The sequence below is a fragment of the Procambarus clarkii genome, chromosome 10 (assembly GCF_040958095.1).
Source record: "Procambarus clarkii isolate CNS0578487 chromosome 10, FALCON_Pclarkii_2.0, whole genome shotgun sequence".
Classification (NCBI taxonomy): domain Eukaryota; kingdom Metazoa; phylum Arthropoda; class Malacostraca; order Decapoda; family Cambaridae; genus Procambarus; species Procambarus clarkii.
The window spans coordinates 37,528,293-37,543,116 of record NC_091159.1 but is presented as its reverse complement, the minus strand read 5'-3'; the positions used below and the strand labels follow the sequence as shown (position 1 = coordinate 37,543,116).

The 14,824-nt window shown below is 56.9% G+C and overlaps 2 protein-coding genes across 2 annotated transcripts in view; both read right to left on the bottom strand.

The window, feature by feature from the left end:
- LOC138363302 (sialidase-like) overlaps positions 1 to 11,560 on the bottom strand; it is a 29,477-nt gene extending 17,917 nt beyond the window's left edge. Inside the window, exons 1-2 of the mRNA XM_069322317.1 lie at positions 11,495 to 11,560; positions 10,758 to 10,946 (exon numbers count right to left, since the gene is read on the bottom strand). Coding sequence (XP_069178418.1) covers positions 10,758 to 10,946; positions 11,495 to 11,560 — 255 coding nt within the window. The remainder of the gene's footprint in view (positions 1 to 10,757; positions 10,947 to 11,494) is intronic.
- The window catches only part of Exn (Ephexin), a 371,388-nt gene that overhangs the window by 196,746 nt on the left and 159,818 nt on the right, over positions 1 to 14,824 (bottom strand). The window contains exon 2 of the mRNA XM_069321871.1: positions 1,129 to 1,205. The gene's annotated coding sequence lies outside the window, so the exon portion shown is untranslated. The remainder of the gene's footprint in view (positions 1 to 1,128; positions 1,206 to 14,824) is intronic.

Genomic DNA, 14,824 nt, shown 5'->3' with positions numbered 1-14,824 from the left:
ACTCTTACACAACACACTTCTTCACAGACGCCTCATTAACCCCGTGTCACACCCGTGTCACACCCGTGTCACACCCGTGTCACACCCGTGTCACACCCGTGTCACACCCGTGTCACACCCCGAGTGGTAACAACGTGGTACACGAGGATAACCTCTTTATAACGAACATCGGCGGGATAAAACAGGTCTGGCTCCTGGACTCAGAAGTATTGCGACCAACTGGTGATAAGCTGGAGCCCAGGAGCTGGAGCCCAGGAGCTGGAGCCCAGGAGCTGGAGCTCAGCCCTGCTTGGCGCAAGAGGAGGAAAGCAGGTCGTCAGCAGCAGTTACAACAACAACGATAACAGTAATGACCGTTATTATGGTGCAAACAAATTGCAATTGCACAAAATATATGCAATTGAAACAAACAAAACCCCAAAATGCAACTGTTCTGCCTAACCAGGAACGTACTAACCCAAGCAACCCACCTAACCCATCGAGGCCGATGGTCGGAATACGTCAATATTACGGTGGTTTAATGTTCACTAATACATCGCATTTATAACGGAGTGATCAATTCCGCGAACAATGAGGCGAGAGAGACAGGTTGTAGAACACTCCCGCATTCATGTCCTGTTGGTATAACTGGGATGTGTTTCCGGCACTAGATACGCCAGGATCATTACCCCAACCAATCAGGAGCACCCTGGAAGGCCCTACCAATAGGGACCCACGTGTGCCCCAACGAATCAGCAGCACCCTGGAAGGCCCTACCAATAGGGACCCACGTGTGCCCCAACCAATCAGGAGCACCCTGGAAGGCCCTACCAATAGGGATCCACGTGTGCCTCAACCAATCAGGTCGATTCGCCAGCGCCCGGGACGTGAGCCGCCATTGGTAGCAAGTCTGAGTGCAATAGTGACTAAGCTCGTTGAGTGACGGAGTGCTGGTGCACTAGTTTAAGAACTCTCAGAGACTGTGCACTCAGTCACAGCTGTTCTTGCACACATGTGGAAAACCACACCTCCCAGCTCACACCAGAGCTGGGAGGGTCGAGAGAAGACAGAGAAACAATACTCTGGCGCTCACTGAGAGTGGAGCTGATGTGTCTATGTAACTCCACACAGGTGACAAAGGTAACTCACCGGTCCACACAGGTGACAGGAGCGCTTAGCGGAGTGCAGGTGACGCTGTCCTTCCATGGTCCGTCTTTTGTCGGTACCTGGGGATGACACAGTGGCTGTTAGTTAATGAGAACACCTGCACACACACACACACACACACACACACACACACACACACACACACACACACACACACACACACACACACACACACCAGTACACCAGTTGATTGACAGTTGAGAGGCGGGACCAAAGAGCCAAAGCTCAACCCCCGCAAGCACAATTAGGTGAGTACAATTAGGTGAGTACACACACACACACACACATACACACACACACTGTGTGTGTGTATGTATTTATTTATTTATATTTATTTATTTGTATTTATTTGTATGTATTTATACATACATATACACAAATATATACATATATACAATATACACACACATATATACTAATTTTTTCCCAATTATTGGGGGATTTCTGGTCGGTGTTTCACCTGGGAATTATGTACTGTGGGGCGGGGGTTTCATCTAGTAAATCACGGCTCTTGGGCCACCAGCTGTGGGAGCGGGGCGTCTCATCTTGGGCCACCAGCTGTGGGAGCGGGGCGTCTCATCTTGGGCCACCAGCTGTGGGAGCGGGGCGTCTCATCTTGGGCCACCAGCTGTGGGAGCGGGGCGTCTCATCTTGGGCCACCAGCTGTGGGAGCGGGGCGTCTCATCTTGGGCCACCAGCTGTGGGAGCGGGGCGTCTCATCTTGGGCCACCAGCTGTGGGAGCGGGGCGTCTCATCTTGGGCCACCAGCTGTGGGAGCGGGGCGTCTCATCTTGGGCCACCAGCTGTGGGAGCGGGGCGTCTCATCTTGGGCCACCAGCTGTGGGAGCGGGGCGTCTCATCTTGGGCCACCAGCTGTGGGAGCGGGGCGTCTCATCTTGGGCCACCAGCTGTGGGAGCGGGGCGTCTCATCTTGGGCCACCAGCTGTGGGAGCGGGGCGTCTCATCTTGGGCCACCAGCTGTGGGAGCGGGGCGTCTCATCTTGGGCCACCAGCTGTGGGAGCGGGGCGTCTCATCTTGGGCCACCAGCTGTGGGAGCGGGGCGTCTCATCTTGGGCCACCAGCTGTGGGAGCGGGGCGTCTCATCTTGGGCCACCAGCTGTGGGAGCGGGGCGTCTCATCTTGGGCCACCAGCTGTGGGAGCGGGGCGTCTCATCTTGGGCCACCAGCTGTGGGAGCGGGGCGTCTCATCTTGGGCCACCAGCTGTGGGAGTGGGGCGTCTCATCTTGGGCCACCAGCTGTGGGAGCGGGGCGTCTCATCTTGGGCCACCAGCTGTGGGAGGGGGGCGTCTCATCTTGGGCCACCAGCTATGGGAGCGGGGCGTCTCATCTTGGGCCACCAGCTGTGGGAGTGGGGCGTCTCATCTTGGGCCACCAGCTGTGGGAGTGGGGCGTCTCATCTTGGGCCACCAGCTGTGGGAGCGGGGGTCTCATCTTGGGCCAACAGCTGTGGGAGCGGGGCGTCTCATCTTGGGCCACCAGCTGTGGGAGTGGGGCGTCTCATCTTGGGCCACCAGCTGTGGGAGTGGGGCGTCTCATCTTGGGCCACCAGCTGTGGGAGCGGGGCGTCTCATCTTGGGCCACCAGCTGTGGGAGCGGGGCGTCTCATCTTGGGCCACTAGCTGTGGGAGCGGGGCGTCTCATCTTGGGCCACCAGCTGTGGGAGCGGGGCGTCTCATCTTAGGCCACCAGCTGCGGGAGCGGGGCGTCTCATCTTGGGCCACCAGCTGTGGGAGCGGGGCGTCTCATCTTGGGCCACCAGCTGTGGGAGCGGGGCGTCTCATCTTGGAGTAATCTTTCTAACATTGGGTCCTCTAACATTTCGATGGTGTTTCACACCCTGATGGCTTGGTGCTGCAGTCTGATGTTTAGTGGCTGTATGTTCAGGAGTTCATGGAGCTCCTGGATTGTCTGATCATATGGTGGACGGTGTTTTGCTGCTCTCCTTAGCGCCTTATTTTGCACTGCTTGCAGTTTCTGCATGTTAGTTTTCTTTATGGTGTGTAGTGGTACTGGGGGATACTCTAGATGCGGCCGAACTAGAGCCTTATATAGGTGGATCTGAATGTGTGTACTGAGGCTTCGGAATCTCCTCATTTTTCGTAAGGCCGCTTTGGCTTTGTTTAGTCGGTCCTTTACATGAATTTGTATCCCTGTTCTATTGATCATGAGTCCCAGTATTCTGCCTACCTCCGCATATTGGATCGGGCGGTTGTCAAGGATGATGGGGTCCGGGTTTCTTTTTGCAATGTGTATTATCTGGAACTTTTGTTTATTTGTGCTAATTTTCCTTTGTTTCTCAAAATTGTTTATGGATTCAATTGCTGCCTTGGTCTTGTCGGCTAGCAGCGGCTTTCATGGCTAGTAGCGGCGCTCTAAGGCAAGCAACTTAGCGCAGTAGGGTGGCGGGGTTTACGGGACGGGGTTAACCTGCGGGGCACGGAGGGGGGGGGGGCTGACAGGGTGGGCGTGGGGATGGGGTAGAGGGAAGGATAGGTATATTTGTTTGCGGAAGCTGGGTAGGGTGGGGTAAGGGAGGTGATGGGTGGAACTGGTCTGGGTGGGGTTGTGGGAGGGTGCTGGGTGGATCTGGGATGGGTGGGGGTGTTGGAGAGAGGGTTGGGAGGGGGTGAATGAGGGAATGGGGTGTGGGCGGATGAAGGTGGGGTGAGGTGGGGGGGGGAGGAGGGGCGTGGCGGCACGTACTGGAGCAGGAATCTGGCCAACAAAGACACGGGCACACTGTTACTGCCCCTGACGTCATCCCCACCAGTGTGTGGCCCCGCTACCCCCGCCCTGGCGTGTGTGTGGCCCCGCTACCCCCGCCCTGGCGTGTGTGTGGCCCCGCTACCCCCACCCTGGCGTGTGTGTGGCCCGCTACCCCCGCCCTGGCGTGTGTGGCCCCACTACCCCCACCCTGACGTGTGTGTGGCCCGCTACCCCCACCCTGGCGTGTGTGTGGCCCGCTACCCCCGCCCTGGCGTGTGTGGCCCCACTACCCCCACCCTGACGTGTGTGTGGCCCGCTACCCCCACCCTGGCGTGTGTGTGGCCCGCTACCCCCCGCCCTGGCGTGTGTGGCCCCACTACCCCCACCCTGACGTGTGTGTGGCCCGCTACCCCCGCCCTGGCGTGTGTGGCCCCACTACCCCCACCCTGACGTGTGTGTGGCCCGCTACCCCCGCCCTGGCGTGTGTGTGGCCCCGCTAACCCCGCCCTGGCGTGTGTGTGGCCCCGCTAACCCCGCCCTGGCGTGTGTGTGGCCCCGTTACCCCCGCCCTGGCGTGTGTGTGGCCCCGCTACCCCCGCCCTGGCGTGTGTGTGGCCCGCTACCCCCACCCTGGCGTGTGTGTGGCCCCGCTACCCCCGCCCTGGCGTGTGTGTGGCCCCGCTAACCCCGCCCTGGCGTGTGTGTGGCCCCGCTACCCCCGCCCTGGCGTGTGTGTGGCCCCGCTAACCCCGCCCTGGCGTGTGTGTGGCCCGCTACCCCACCCTGGCGTGTGTGTGGCCCCGCTACCCCCGCCCTGGCGTGTGTGTGGCCCCGCTAACCCCGCCCTGGCGTGTGTGTGGCCCCGCTACCCCCGCCCTGGCGTGTGTGTGGCCCCGCTAACCCCGCCCTGGCGTGTGTGTGGCCCCGCTACCCCCGCCCTGGCGTGTGTGTGGCCCCGCTACCCCCACCCTGGCGTGTGTGTGGCCCCGCTAACCCCGCCCTGGCGTGTGTGTGGCCCCGCTACCCCCGCCCTGGCGTGTGTGTGGCCCCGCTACCCCCGCCCTGGCGTGTGTGTGGCCCCGCTACCCCCGCCCTGGCGTGTGTGTGGCCCGCTACCCCCACCCTGGCGTGTGTGTGGCCCCGCTACCCCCGCCCTGGCGTGTGTGTGGCCCCGCTACCCCCGCCCTGGCGTGTGTGTGGCCACACTACCCCCACCCTGGCGTGTGTGTGGCCACACTACCCCCACCCTGGCGTGTGTGTGGCCACACTACCCCCGCCCTGGCGTGTGTGTGGCCACACTACCCCCACCCTGGCGTGTGTGTGGCCACACTACCCCCGCCCTGGCGTGTGTGTGGCCACACTACCCCCACCCTGGCGTGTGTGTGGCCACACTACCCCCACCCTGGCGTGTGTGTGGCCACACTACCCCCGCCCTGGCGTGTGTGTGGCCCGCTACCCCCACCCTGGCGTGTGTGTGGCCCGCTACCCCCGCCCTGGCGTGTGTGTGGCCACACTACCCCCACCCTGGCGTGTGTGTGGCCACACTACCCCCGCCCTGACGTGTGTGTGGCCACACTACCCCCACCCTGGCGTGTGTGGCCACACTACCCCCACCCTGGCGTGTGTGGCCACACTACCCCCACCCTGGCGTGTGTGTGACCACACTACCCCCACCCTGGCATGTGTGGCCACACTACCCCCACCCTGGCATGTGTGGCCACACTACCCCAACCCTGGCGTGTGTGTGGCCACACTACCCCCACCCTGGCATGTGTGGCCACACTACCCCCACCCTGGCATGTGTGGCCACACTACCCCCACCCTGGCATGTGTGGCCACACTACCCCCACCCTGGCATGTGTGGCCACACTACCCCAACCCTGGCGTGTGTGTGGCCCCGCTAGCCCCGTCCTGGCGTGTGTGTGGCCACACTACCCCCACCCTGGCGTGTGTGGCCACACTACCCCCACCCTGGCGTGTGTGGCCACACTACCCCCACCCTGGCGTGTGTGTGACCACACTACCCCCACCCTGGCATGTGTGGCCACACTACCCCCACCCTGGCATGTGTGGCCACACTACCCCAACCCTGGCATGTGTGGCCACACTACCCCCACCCTGGCGTGTGTGTGGCCACACTACCCCCACCCTGGCATGTGTGGCCACACTACCCCAACCCTGGCGTGTGCGTGGCCACACTACCCCCACCCTGGCATGTGTGGCCACACTACCCCCACCCTGGCATGTGTGGCCACACTACCCCCACCCTGGCATGTGTGGCCACACTACCCCCACCCTGGCATGTGTGGCCACACTACCCCAACCCTGGCGTGTGTGTGGCCCCGCTAGCCCCGTCCTGGCGTGTGTGTGGCCACACTACCCCCACCCTGGCGTGTGTGTGGCCCCGCTAGCCCCGTCCTGGCGTGTGTGTGGCCACACTACCCCCACCCTGGCGTGTGTGTGACCACACTACCCCCACCCTGGCGTGTGTGTGGCCACACTACCCCCACCCTGGCGTGTGTGTGGCCACACTACCCCCACCCTGGCGTGTGTGTGGCCACACTACCCCCACCATGGCGTGTGTGTGGCCACACTACCCCCACCCTGGCGTGTGTGTGGCCACACTACCCCCACCCTGGCGTGTGTGTGACCACACTACCCCCACCCTGGCGTGTGTGTGGCCCCGGTAGCCCCGTCCTGGCGTGTGTGTGGCCACACTACCCCCGCCCTGGCGTGTGTGTGGCCACACTACCCCCACCCTGGCGTGTGTGTGACCACACTACCCCCACCCTGGCGTGTGTGTGGCCCCGGTAGCCCCGTCCTGGCGTGTGTGTGGCCACACTACCCCCGCCCTGGCGTGTGTGTGGCCACACTACCCCCACCCTGGCGTGTGTGTGGCCACACTACCCCCACCCTGGCGTGTGTGTGACCACACTACCCCCGCCCTGGCGTGTGTGTGGCCACACTACCCCCACCCTGGCGTGTGTGTGGCCACACTACCCCCGCCCTGGCGTGTGTGTGGCCCCGCTAGCCCCGTCCTGGCGTGTGTGTGGCCACACTACCCCCACCCTGGCGTGTGTGTGGCCACACTACCCCCGCCCTGGCGTGTGTGTGGCCACACTACCCCCGCCCTGGCGTGTGTGTGGCCCGCTACCCCCGCCCTGGCGTGTGTGTGGCCACACTAGCCTCAGCCGGCCGTCCGGGTAATTTCAACAGGACAGTACATAGCGAGGAGCCACGGAGTATGGAGGTAAGTTATAGTACAATTGTTGTGTGTTAGTAAGAGAGGGAGTGAGCTCGAGCCAGACACCCTCCTCACACTCCCATACCTGCATCACTCGAATCCCACACCTGCATCCCTCCACTCCCACACCTGACTCCCAGGTCAGTCCTTGCACCTATACTGTTTCTGGTATATGTAAATGATCTCCCAGAGGGTATAGACTTGTTTCTCTCAATGTTTGCTGATGACGCAAAAATTATGAGGAGGATTGAAACAGAGGATGATAGTAGGAGGCTACAAGATGACCTAGACAGACTGAGTGAATGGTCCAACAAATGGCTGCTCAAGTTCAACCCGAGTAAATGCAAAGTAATGGAACTAGGCGGCGGAAACAGAAGGCCTGACACAGGATACAGAATAGGAGATGAAGTACTTCATGAAACGGACAGAGAGAAAGATCTAGGGGTTGATATCACACCAAACCTGTCACCTGAAGCCCACATTAAAAGTATTACGTCTACGGCATATGCGAGACTGGCTAACATCAGAACAGCCTTCAGGAACCTGTGTAAGGAATCATTCAGAATCTTGTATACCACATATGAAAGACCAATCCTAGATTATGCGGCCCCAGCATGGAGCCCGTATCTTGTCAAGCACAAGACGAAGCTGGAAAAAGTCCAAAGGTATGCCACTAGACTAGTCCCAGAACTAAGAGGCATGAGTTACGAGGAAAGGCTGCGAGAAATGCACCTTACGACACTGGAAGACAGAAAAGTAAGGGGAGACATGTTCACTACCTACAAAATCTTCAGTGGTATTGACAGGGTAGACAAGGATAAACTATTCAACACTGGTGGTACGCGAACAAGGGGACACAGGTGGAAACTGAGTATCCAAATGAGCCACAGGGACGTTAGAAAGAACTTTTTCAGTGCCAGAGTAGTTAACGGATGGAATGCATTAGGCAGTGATGTGGTTATCTTGAGGTTATCTTGAGATGATTTCGGGGCTTTAGTGTCCCCGCGGCCCGGTCCTCGACCAGGCCTCCACCCCCAGGAAGCAGCCCGTGACAGCTGACTAACACCCAGGTACCTATTTACTGCTAGGTAACAGGGGCATTCAGGGTGAAAGAAACTTTGCCCATTTGTCTCTGCCTCGTGCGGGAATCGAACCCGCGCCACAGAATTACGAGTCCTGCGCGCTATCCACCAGGCTACCTGGTGGAGGCTGACTCCATACAGTTTCAAATGTAGATATGACAGAGCCCAGTAGACTTAGGAACCTGTACACCAGTTGATTGACAGTTGAGAGGCGGTACCAAAGAGCCAGAGCTCAACCCCCGCAAGCACAATTAGGTGAGTACACCTGCATCCCTCCAACCTCCACACCTGCATCCCTCCACTCCCACGCCTGCATCCCTCCACTCCCACACCTGCATCCCTCCAAGCCCACACCTGCATCCCTCCACTCCCACACCTGCATCCCTCTACCCCCACACCTGCATCCCTCCACTCCCACACCTGCATCCCTCCAAGGCCACACCTGCAACCCTCCACTCCCACACCTGCATCCCTCCACCCCCACACCTGCATCCCTCCACTCCCACACCTGCATCCCTCCACTCCCACACCTGCATCCCTCCACTCACACACCTGCATCCCTCCACCCCCCACACCTGCATCCCTCCACCCCCACACCTGCATCCCTCCACCCCCACACCTGCATCCCTCCATCCCCACACCTGCATCCCTCCACTCCCACACCTGCATCCCTCCAAGCCCACACCTGCATCCCTCCAAGCCCACACCTGCAACCCTCCACCCCCACACCTGCATCCCTCCACCCCCACACCTGCATCCCTCCACCCCCACACCTGCATCCCTCCACCCCCACACCTGCATCCCTCCACTCCCACACCTGCATCCCTCCACCCCCACACCTGCATCCCTCCACTCCCACACCTGCATCCCTCCAAGCCCACACCTGCAACCCTCCACCCCCACACCTGCATCCCTCCACCCCCACACCTGCATCCCTCCACCCCCACACCTGCATCCCTCCACTCCCACACCTGCATCCCTCCACCCACCACAGGAGATAACACGCAAACCACGTCGTTAGGATCCAATGGTCTGTTGCTGTTTGTTTCCCCTTGTAAATATCGCCAACAAACCAGCCCTCGTGTCATCGGCTACACTGTTTACGAAATAGTTTTCCAGCATAAACATGAGATACCGGTTTGGGGCTCATTTGTGGGGCTTGGGGAGGGGGGGGGAGGCGGGGGGAAGGCAGTTGACCTCGAACAGCATATTTGGGACCTGACCTTCGAATATCTTTCATGTATATAATACGTCAAGGGGGGGGGGTTATACCCTGCTGTGCCCGGGTCTCTTGTTCATTTTGTCCATCTCTACCTCCCGCTCTCTCTCTCTCTTCCAGCGGGCGAAACATGGTCGAGAAACGATAATTCGCCGTCATTGTCACAGTTTAAGGTTATCGACGTTGATAACAGCCGATAATTTGGTTGGAATGGAGTCTATGGAGAATCAAATTCACATTTCAGACTTCCTCGGAGTTGTTGGTTATCGCATTTAAGATCCAATCCTATACGGGCAAGGAGGGAGGGCTGGGGTGGGGGGGGTCGGGGGATGGTCGACCCCAACCACACTATGACTGTCATAGGGGGGTTCATGGAGGGGGGGGGGGTACAAACACATCTCATGGAATTAAGAGAGTACACACCTACAATTTGCCTTACCAACTAAGTTAATCGTCTCTTATCTTTCTCTTCTCTCTCTCTCTGTCTCTTTCTTTCTCTGTATCTTTCTTTCTTTCTTTCTTTCTTTCTTTCTTTCTTTCTTTCTTTCTTTCTTTCTTTCTTTCTTTCTTTCTTTCTCTCTCTCTCTCTCTCTCTCTCTCTCTCTCTCTCTCTCTCTCTCTCTCTCTCTCTCTCTCTCTCTCTCTCTCTCTCTCTCTCTCTCACTCTTACTCTCACTCACACACACAAAACGCTTGAACTAAGGGAACTGACAAACAAAGATAACCAGGATAGAAAAATAAGATTGTACTCGGAACCCAAACTGCCAGGAGTGATAACAAAGAAAATATTCCCTCAAGGCTATCATGTAGCGTGGAGAGGGAAGGAAGATGGAGAAGCTGTCAATCTCAGCTGTGAAGGGACTCAGTAACTATATAGCAAACCCTGTCATTGCTACAGTTCCTTAGATAATAGTAGCCGTCATATACAGTCAACCGCAAAGCGCCGCACGACCCAGACAGGAGAATGACAGGAAGGGATGAAGGGAAGGGACAGTCATAACTGCCTCAGTAACAACGAGGCAGTTATGACTGTCCTGGAGCAAGTGTCTAAGGTGTTAGCAGGAATGGGCCTCGACTCTTAATCGTGGGGGGACTCAGTACCGACTCACGGAGAGCTAGGTTCTTGGAAGAGGCAAGGGGGGACACTTCCTAAGCCAACACGACAATGGAGCCACAAGAATGACGGGTTATGTTGAACCCGTCAGACGTGACTTGATATTCACACTGAGTCAGGTATAAGGGAAAGCAATGTGTCTCCTTACAGAGATACGTGAGACTGATCACCACAAGTAGATGATGATGTTTACAGAAGAGCTATCGTGGCAAGCCTGATTTACTGTTGAATAGTCCAAGCAAGAGGAGCCAGCCCCAAGGTATGCGCGACGGTCAAGGCTGCTGGAACAGACGCCACCCTCCACGGAAGCTGTGCTGGTGTCTCTCAAGAGGTCAGACTCCGCCGCTGACATCTTAGTATCGCCTTGGCTCTCGCTCTCACAGATGTAGCCGTCTTCACGAGAGTACTGGCGCTGTACACCACAACACTAGAGCATCATCTAACACAATATAACTGCCATCATCAGCCCGATGGAGAAGTGAGAGGGGTCAAGGGTCAGGCAAGGTCACAACACAACCAGGTACTCTTGCTATGACGGTACTTCTCTACCACCTCCAAGTAACTAGCAGGAAACTTACCTCTGTTCAAGACATTGAAAAACTACAAGCAAGTACTAATACAGTTTTCGACTGGGCAGCAGAAAATAACATGATGTTTAATAGTGATAAATTCCAGGTACTCAAGTACGGTAAAAATGAGAACCTTAAACATAATACAGGGTACAAAACCCTATCAAATCTGCCCATAGTAGGAAAGCAACATAAAGCAACATGTCAAGGATTTGGGAATAATGATGTCTGACGATCTAACGTTTAGGGAGCATAACCAAGCAAATATTGTGGCAGCCAGAAAAATGATAGGATGGATTACGAGAACTTTCAAATCCAGGGATCCCATCACAATGGCTGTACTCTTCAAGTCACTTGTGTTGTCCAGTCTTGAGTACTGCTCAGTACTCACTTCCCCCTTCAGAGCAGGAGAGATTGATGAAATAGAGGGAACACAGAGAACATATACGGCATACATAGACGCGATAAAGTACCTAAATAATTGAGACCGTCTCAATAATGTACTAATGTGAAGTACTCCAAGCTTCAATAATGTGAAGCTCTCCAAATGTACTCACTAAAAAGGAGACGGGAGAGATACCAATTAATATACACGTAGAAAATACTGGAGGGCCAGGTCCCAAATCTACACAGTAAAATAACAACGTACTGGAGTGAACGACATGGAAGAAAATGCAGAATAGAACCAGTGAAGAGCAGAGGTGCCATAGGCACAATCAGAGAACTGTATAAACATCAGAGGCCCGCGGTTGTTCAACGTCTTCCCAGCGAGCATAAGAAATATTGCCGGAACAACCGTGGACATCTTCAAGAGAAACCTAGATAGTTTTCTTCAAGGAGTGTCGGACCAACCGGGCTGTGGTGGATATGTTGGCCTGCGGGCCGCTCCAAGCAACAGTCTAGTGGACCAAACTCTCACAAGTCAAGCCTGGCCTCGGGCCGGGCTTGGGGAGTAGAAGAACTCCCAGAACCCCATCAATCAGGTAACCTCTTTAATGTTTGCTTCACACTGTCTTCCCAGACACGTGAGGCCAGTCGTCTCCCCTACCACCTCCCCACGCCTCCCTGGGGGCGTCGTGGGGGGGGGGGGGCACCGTAACCGGAGGTTGTAATTCGTTACAGAAAAGAAAGAACTAGTTCATTGATGACGTTGTGACATGTTGATGTGTACACCATGTGGTTTACGAGTGGCGGTAAACCTCACGCTGTGTTGAGTGAGTGTACACACACCTTATGCAGTACCGTGCGAGGTGGAGACTCGCACACTAACGCTCAGGACACACTAGGGAGTGTACTCTGGGGGTTCTGCTCGCGGACGCACCACTCTAGTGTCCCGTGGGCCAAGATCATGTTATGGTCCGCCAAGCAGAATGACTGTTGTGCAGAGCACGTGGTCAATGTCCTGTGGTGAGCTACAGTGTAGTTAGTGTACTGCCAGGAGCCACAGTACACCACCACCACCACCTGCCGCCAGGAGCCACAGTACACCACCACCACCACCTGCCGCCAGGAGCCACAGTACACCACCACCTGCCGCCAGGAGCCACAGTACACCACCACCACCACCTGCCGCCAGGAGCCACAGTACACCACCACCACCACCTGCCGCCAGGAGCCACAGTACTCCACCACCACCACCTGCCGCCAGGAGCCACAGTACTCCACCACCACCACCTGCCGCCAGGAGCCACAGTACACCACCACCACCACCTGCCTCCAGGAGCCACAGTACTCCACCACCACCACCTGCCGCCAGGAGCCACAGTACACCACCACCACCACCTGCCGCCAGGAGCCACAGTACACCACCACCACCACCTGCCGCCAGGAGCCACAGTACTCCACCACCACCACCTGCCGCCAGGAGCCACAGTACTCCACCACCACCACCTGCCGCCAGGAGCCACAGTACACCACCACCACCACCTGCCGCCAGGAGCCACAGTACTCCACCACCACCACCTGCCGCCAGGAGCCACAGTACACCACCACCACCACCTGCCGCCAGGAGCCACAGTACTCCACCACCACCACCTGCCGCCAGGAGCCACAGTACACCACTGCCTGGCGCCAGGAGCCACAGTACTCCACCACCACCACCTGCCGCCAGGAGCCACAGTACACCACTGCCTGGCGCCAGGAGCCACAGTACTCCACCACCACCACCTGCCGCCAGGAGCCACAGTACACCACCACCACCACCTGCCGCCAGGAGCCACAGTACACCACTGCCTGGCGCCAGGATTCCTATTGTTTAATCACACCACCACCTGTCACCCCCCGCTCCCCTACAAGTCAATATTGACTTATTAACTACGTGCATAGGTGATATACTAAACATAAACATGATATACTTAACATAATAGATACCCTTAAAAAGATTCATAGAAAACACCGACCTTACCTAACCTTGTTAGTATCTTAAGATAAGCATCTTATTGCTTCGTAATTACAATTATTACTTAACCTATACCTATTATAGGTTAGGTAATAATTGTAATTACGAAGCAATAAGATGCTTATCTTAACATACTAAGTAGGTTAGGTAAGGTCGGTGTTTTCTATGAATCTTTTTAAGGGTATCTATTATGTTAAGTATGTCACCTATGCACATATTTAATAAGTCAATATTGACTTATTAAATTTGCGAGAACGGGTTGCAACTACACGCGTGGTGGTGGGGGGGGCGGTGCACCCTACCACCCCACCCTAGCCTGAATATGCCACGTTTCGTGAGGCTGATTACTGCAGGTACACTGATTGGGGGGGTGGGGGTAGTGGAGGGTGTGTAGTGCGGTGGTGTGAGTGACCATATACACCTGGCGAGCGAGCGGTGTGAGTGACCACATACACCTGGCGAGCGAGCGGTGTGAGTGACCATATACACCTGGCGAGCGAGCGGTGTGAGTGACCACATACACCTGGCGAGCGAGCGGTGTGAGTGACCACATACACCTGGCGAGCGAGCGGTGTGAGTGACCATATACACCTGGCGAGCGAGCGGTGTGAGTGACCACATACACCTGGCGAGCGAGCGGTGTGAGTGACCACATACACCTGGCGAGCGAGCGGTGTGAGTGACCACATACACCTGGCGAGCGAGCGGTGTGAGTGACCACATACACCTGGCGAGCGAGCGGTGTGAGTGACCACATACACCTGGCGAGCGAGCGGTGTGAGTGACCACATACACCTGGCGAGCGAGCGGTGTGAGTGACCACATACACCTGGCGAGCGAGCGGTGTGAGTGACCACATACACCTGGCGAGCGAGCGGTGTGAGTGACCACATACACCTGGCGAGCGAGCGGTGTGAGTGACCACATACACCTGGCGAGCGAGCGGTGTGAGTGACCACATACACCTGGCGAGCGAGCGGTGTGAGTGACCACATACACCTGGCGAGCGAGCGGTGTGAGTGACCACATACACCTGGCGAGCGAGCGGTGTGAGTGACCACATACACCTGGCGAGCGAGCGAGCGGTGTGGTGAGTTAGCGAGGGGCGAGCCTTGACTAGCAATGGTCGAGGGCGAGACTTCACTCATCAGTCATATAGTAACGTGGGCCGGCACTAGCCACGCCATCTCTCTGGCCGGAGTTCGATACAAGTAACACTTTGTCACGAATCTTACTAAGATTCTGCCATGACTCTCGATATTACATATTACTTTATTGTCGTGTTCTCAAATTAATATTGCGTCCACTTGTATGATTCAAGAA